The 5,266-nt window shown below is 39.5% G+C and overlaps 1 protein-coding gene across 1 annotated transcript; it reads right to left on the reverse strand.

The window, feature by feature from the left end:
• Window positions 1-708: 708 nt before the first annotated feature.
• On the reverse strand, window positions 709-2,871 carry LOC148020235 (ABC transporter I family member 17-like). Its single transcript, XM_087700564.1, has 3 exons — window positions 2,715-2,871; window positions 2,283-2,568; window positions 709-1,409 (listed from the first exon to the last, which is right to left on the reverse strand). The coding sequence occupies exons 1-3, from the start codon at window positions 2,781-2,783 to the stop codon at window positions 949-951; spliced, it is 816 nt and encodes a 271-aa protein (XP_087556690.1). The 5' UTR covers window positions 2,784-2,871; the 3' UTR covers window positions 709-948.
• Between the last annotated feature and the right edge of the window lie 2,395 nt (window positions 2,872-5,266).

Genomic DNA, 5,266 nt, shown 5'->3' on the forward strand with positions numbered 1-5,266 from the left:
GATCTCTTGGTTAGATAGATCCGCACGTCTACACTACACATTGATGATCATTTTATGATTCTCATATAACCATTGACTTATTATATTTAATTTGTTGCACCTACCTATAACTAACATAGTTATAGTGCCAATTGATTAGTATAGTTAGTCATGTGCCAATTGACTTAATAAACCACTTTTCTTTATATTGTACCTTACTTATACTTTGCATACATTATATTGTGTGTGAAAGAAAAAAAAAAAACCAATAAGAATGTTTTGACCTTTTATCTCTCTTCTCGTGTTCTTAAGCGAGCTTCCTTTTGTGTGTATGGTGTGTGTTTGATACAACAACTCAAGCAAGTCTCCCCACCACGTAATTCTTGACATAAAAGAACTTGCATCTATCTTGGATTAACACTTGCACTCATGTGCATCTAGAGGGAGGTTGAGATACGAGTACTATTAAGATGAATATTATGTTTTAATGGTCTCAATATGCTTGTTGGTACCGTGAAGGAGATAATGAGCCAAGACATCTTGTAAACCTTTTTGCGACATTTGTCAGATTGTATCGAGAGTGATATCACTTCTTCAAGATGCAAGTTGAAAGCTTCTCAAACCTAGTTTTTGCTATACACTCATAAGTAATAATGCTTACCTTGTGCATTCTCTAGCTTTGTGTGCTGCATGAACCGAGATTGAAGAGCTAAAAAGTTTACTGTCTTAACATTTAGATTGATTTTAAATGAGCTCATGCCATTCAGTGCCTACACTGACCAGGAAGAACATTCCTAACTTCAAAATACTTTTTGGGTTTCCAACCCCTGTGACAATTCAGTTCAATGGTTTGCTTTTCATCATAAAGTCCATTCCAAAGAATCTGGAATGAGTATCCCTTTGTCATTGATATTAGTGTACATTAGTCTACAATGCAATCGTGTTTTCATCTCTATGGACATAGAGCTCTCAAGTTTTTTGGCTGGTCCCAGCAAAGAATTCAGCTAGTGCTTCATCATCACTGTTGCATAGCTCAGAGAGAGACCCTGTTGAAAGTAATGAGCCTTGAAACAACACAGTAGCAGTGTCCACAAGGCGTGTAAGCTGCTCCAAGCTATGAGACACGAGAAGCACAGTCATCCCCTGGCTGTCTTTCAACTGCAAGATAGTGTTCTCTAATATTCTTGTTGAAATAGGATCAAGGCTGCTTGTTGGTTCATCAAGCAGTAAGACTTCCGGCTTGTTGGCCAAAGTCCGTGCAAAAGCCACACGCTGGGCTTCACCTCCTGACAGCTCCTTCACAGATTTTTCTAAGAAGTTGGATCCCACATCAGAAAACCCTGCTAGCTGTAAAAGATGTTCAATTTCTTCTGCAGATAGATGTTTTCCATGGAGGGCAGGTCCATACTTGACATTTTCAGCCACAGATCCTGTGTGTAGGCAAAGTTAAACATAAGGATGACAATGCATTGCACAACCTTTATGAATGAAACCAAACTCAAATCCCAACAAAATGGTGCATGCAGAGATTTGATGGCATATTGATGACCCACCACAAGCTATCCCTTGCTCACTAATTGAATTCCTAGTTTATTTTCCAGAAATACAATAAAGTGGAAACATGGCCTCCAAATCTTGCATTCAAATAGTACTTATATGGGACTGCATCTCAGCTATCCCTGTTGAAGCATATAGAATTCAGCTAAAACTGGGCACATGCTGTGCCATTCAACCTATTCAATCCAAGGATGTGAAAACTGTACAATAATATTGATTACATGTCTGCATGGGCCAGTGCTTGATAACATTCAATCGGCAAAAAGTAAAATTCATAACTGAGAGCTCCCAATCCAAATCTACTCTGGTGACAAATAGGTCATCATAAAGAGGCAAGACTGCTTAAGAGAACATGGACCATGAGGAAAATGCTCGTACAATGCTTGATTAACCCGAGACCGCCATCTGCAGATTCAAACTTTAAATGATGACTTGCATTGTATGATTGATTAACCCAAGATCGCCATCTGCAGATTCAAACTTTAAATGATGACTCGTGAGGGACTAATCAAATGAAAGTCATTAGAATAGCTGAAATGCATCAAAACATGCATACCACTTCTGACAATGTGTACAACCACGTCACCGTCTAGGCCAATGATAAGATTGCGTGTTTATGCACATACTACAAGCTTGTGAATATCAAGCTGATGATAAGCTTGCATTCACATGTATGCAAACACATAGTACAGCCTGTTAATATCAATACTAAATTGCCATGAGGATGGGCAGCAACAAAAATTTACCATCAAAGAGGTAAGGGTCTTGGAACACCATTCCCATGCTTCTGCGCAATCTGAGGACATCCAAACCGGTTACATCCTCACCATCGAGGAAAACCGAAGACGGAGGGGGTTCCCACAACCTGTTCAGAGCCCTGAGGACAGTGGATTTGCCGCTGCCGGATGGCCCGATGAGCCCGTGAATTTCCCCTTGCTTGACCTGAAAACTGACACCCTCTAATATCTTTTCTCCACTTGGGGATTTCTTCCACAGGTTCTGGACCTTGATCTTTGGGTGAGTCAGGCAGCACTGCTCTGAGGTATCATGAAAAAGTCAAGCAAATGCATTCACAAATGGTGAAAATTATCAGCTTCATCACATAGTGAAGATTGTTTCATGGTGAGTCTGCAATTTGAAGATTATTTCACAACAGGGGACGCAGGGAGGATACTCACAACAGAGCTTGCCTTGTTGCACCTGCGGTGCAAGAGGGAGGGAGCAGAAGAAGAAAAGACCATCGCCATCGTGGTGGGTGCTCCTTGATGATTATGCTCCGTCCGAACCCACTATTCTACGAGTGATGTAGCTGTATCAAATAGTTACTTTATTTATGGGCTCCTTTCGTGATAAATAACTAACACAAATTCTAAAGATAGACACGAGAAGTTTTACACAAAATCCCATTATAATTCCCACATTGTGAATTACTACTAACATCATGAGCTATAACATTCCAAAGCTCAGGGAGCATTGTGCTTCTCACTAACTAGAATGCTATCTCCTTTCTTCAGCCCTTGTGAACTTGGTGACCCAAAAGCGTGTCCCTCTATTATTTGAATGTACCAAATTACACATATTTACATAATTATTATGATAGTATAAGCATAGTAGCGATAGTTACACCCATGTGGCATATAGATACCAACAAGATCTCTCATGTGGCGTTGGACACTAGGCTACCTCTCACAAGCATGATCCACCCCTCTATGTTGGCATTGTATGCAACCCCATAGTTCCCTCTACATAGGTAGAACGAAGTTGGAGGGGCATCCCCATGGGACGGTTGAACTCTTGTGGCTCTTGTTAATGCTATAGAAGCTACTATAAAGGAAGAGGGAAAGGGAGTTGGAGTCTATGAAATCGTCCATTGTCAATGGTGGACTATCATTACATCTAAGAATAGTAGAAAACATAGTTAAAATTTAATAGCCCAACCTATCATGTTTGAAACTCAAAAAAGGAACTAATATTGATACCCTTGCACTAGGAATAGCCTAGGTAATAAACTCTAGATCCTATATCAATTGTACCTCCAAACCTATGTGCTTGGTTTAGTCAATGGGAGAGGGCTTTTACTGTGTACATGAAATATAAATTATGTCATTATTGCATGCATATTATGAAATATAATTATTTATTATCTAACATTATTATCCATGGGATCCTACATGTGGGTTGTTGAAATATCAGAGTGAGAGCATGAGAGTGTGCACAAGAGGGAGAGAGAGAGCTCAAGTACAAGAAGAAGATATTGCTTAATGAGTTGTTCACAAGTACAACTGGTACACTCTCCTCTACATTGAGAGTGACTTTAGGTTGTTTATATAGCCTTTAGATGGCTAGGCTTAGGGTTCCCCCCTGCTCTCCAATTCATTCATACCCAGCTACCCTTATCCACCCATGGATACATAGGGTTCACATGCATATCTTCAACACCCCCCTCAATGCCAAAGTGGCATTGGACTACAAGACATGTTAATGCCCCCCCTCAAATAAGTTGGGATGCCTTTATAAATCAGACTACAAGAGTGCTTATATGTAGAGGATTTATAGATTTAGAAAAGTCGATCATCAGGTGGGTTGGAGACAAAGTTGGCCTCCAATGCTTTTGGTACTTCAGGAATGGTAGGCCATTTATTGGTAATATGCCCTGTCTTCTTACATTTGTTGCACTTCATTTTGTCAGGATATTTTTTCCAACAGTTGCTGACAAGATATCCCTTTTTGTTGCAAAAGGAGCATTTAGTGGATATAGTATGAACCAAGACTTGGTCACAGGCTGTTGAAGTGGATGCCTAACTACTACTACATTCTTTTTTATTTCTTTTATCCTCATCTAAACAAGATTGGATGGTGCTTTCCAAAGTTGGATTAGGGATATTTGTAAGAGTAGTTACAAGGGTTGGAAATACCTTCTTTACAGCCTTCAAGAGAATTGCAATGGCATCTTCATCATGAATTGGAGCTTGAACTGAGGATAGTTGTGCCATGAGCCCCTTCATGTGAGAAATGAACTTACCTAGGTCTTCTACTTGTTTATACTCCAAGCTAAAAATTTCGATCTTAAGGAAAATTTTAGAATTCTTTCATGTAGCACCATAAAGCTTTTCAAGCTCATCCCATTTCTCCTTGGCAGTGGAGAGTTGGTCAATGTGATGGATTAGTGATTCTCTAGATGAACCATTATTCTGGCTTGGTCTCTTTCATCATCTTCTATATCAAGTGGGTTTGATGGATCAATAACCTTGGTCCCTTTGATGAAGAGCCAGTAGCCCCATTCCATCAGTTTATACTTCACTAGTACCTACCATGGATGAAAGTCTTTTCCATCAAACTTACAAATTTGAGGTCTAACATCGGCATAAGCCATGGCCATGATATGAAGGTCTTACTGATTGCTCTAGACAATGGCAATGTCTAGTCCTTTACACAATGGCCAATTAGTACAAACCAAATGAATGAAATGATCTATGTGTTCATAGCTGCCACATATCCTCACAACTGTGTAGACTTAAAACTGAAGGATGAGAAAGGTTGGAAGTCATACATGTGGAGTATTTCAAAATAAGACTTTGGTCGTCCTTTCCTTTGAAAAACCCTTTGTTTATATTTGATTGTCTTCCTAGGCTTCAATGAAATGAACCTTTAGCTTCTTCCAATCTTGTGGTCTAGTAGATGAGTATTTAGTTGAACAAAGTCGATTGAGAACTTCAATACTTGTAGAAGA

Source organism: Lygodium microphyllum, chromosome 19 (genome assembly GCF_053477565.2).
Source record: "Lygodium microphyllum isolate KBCC chromosome 19, Lygodium_microphyllum_v1.1.10, whole genome shotgun sequence".
Classification (NCBI taxonomy): Eukaryota; Viridiplantae; Streptophyta; class Polypodiopsida; order Schizaeales; family Lygodiaceae; genus Lygodium; species Lygodium microphyllum.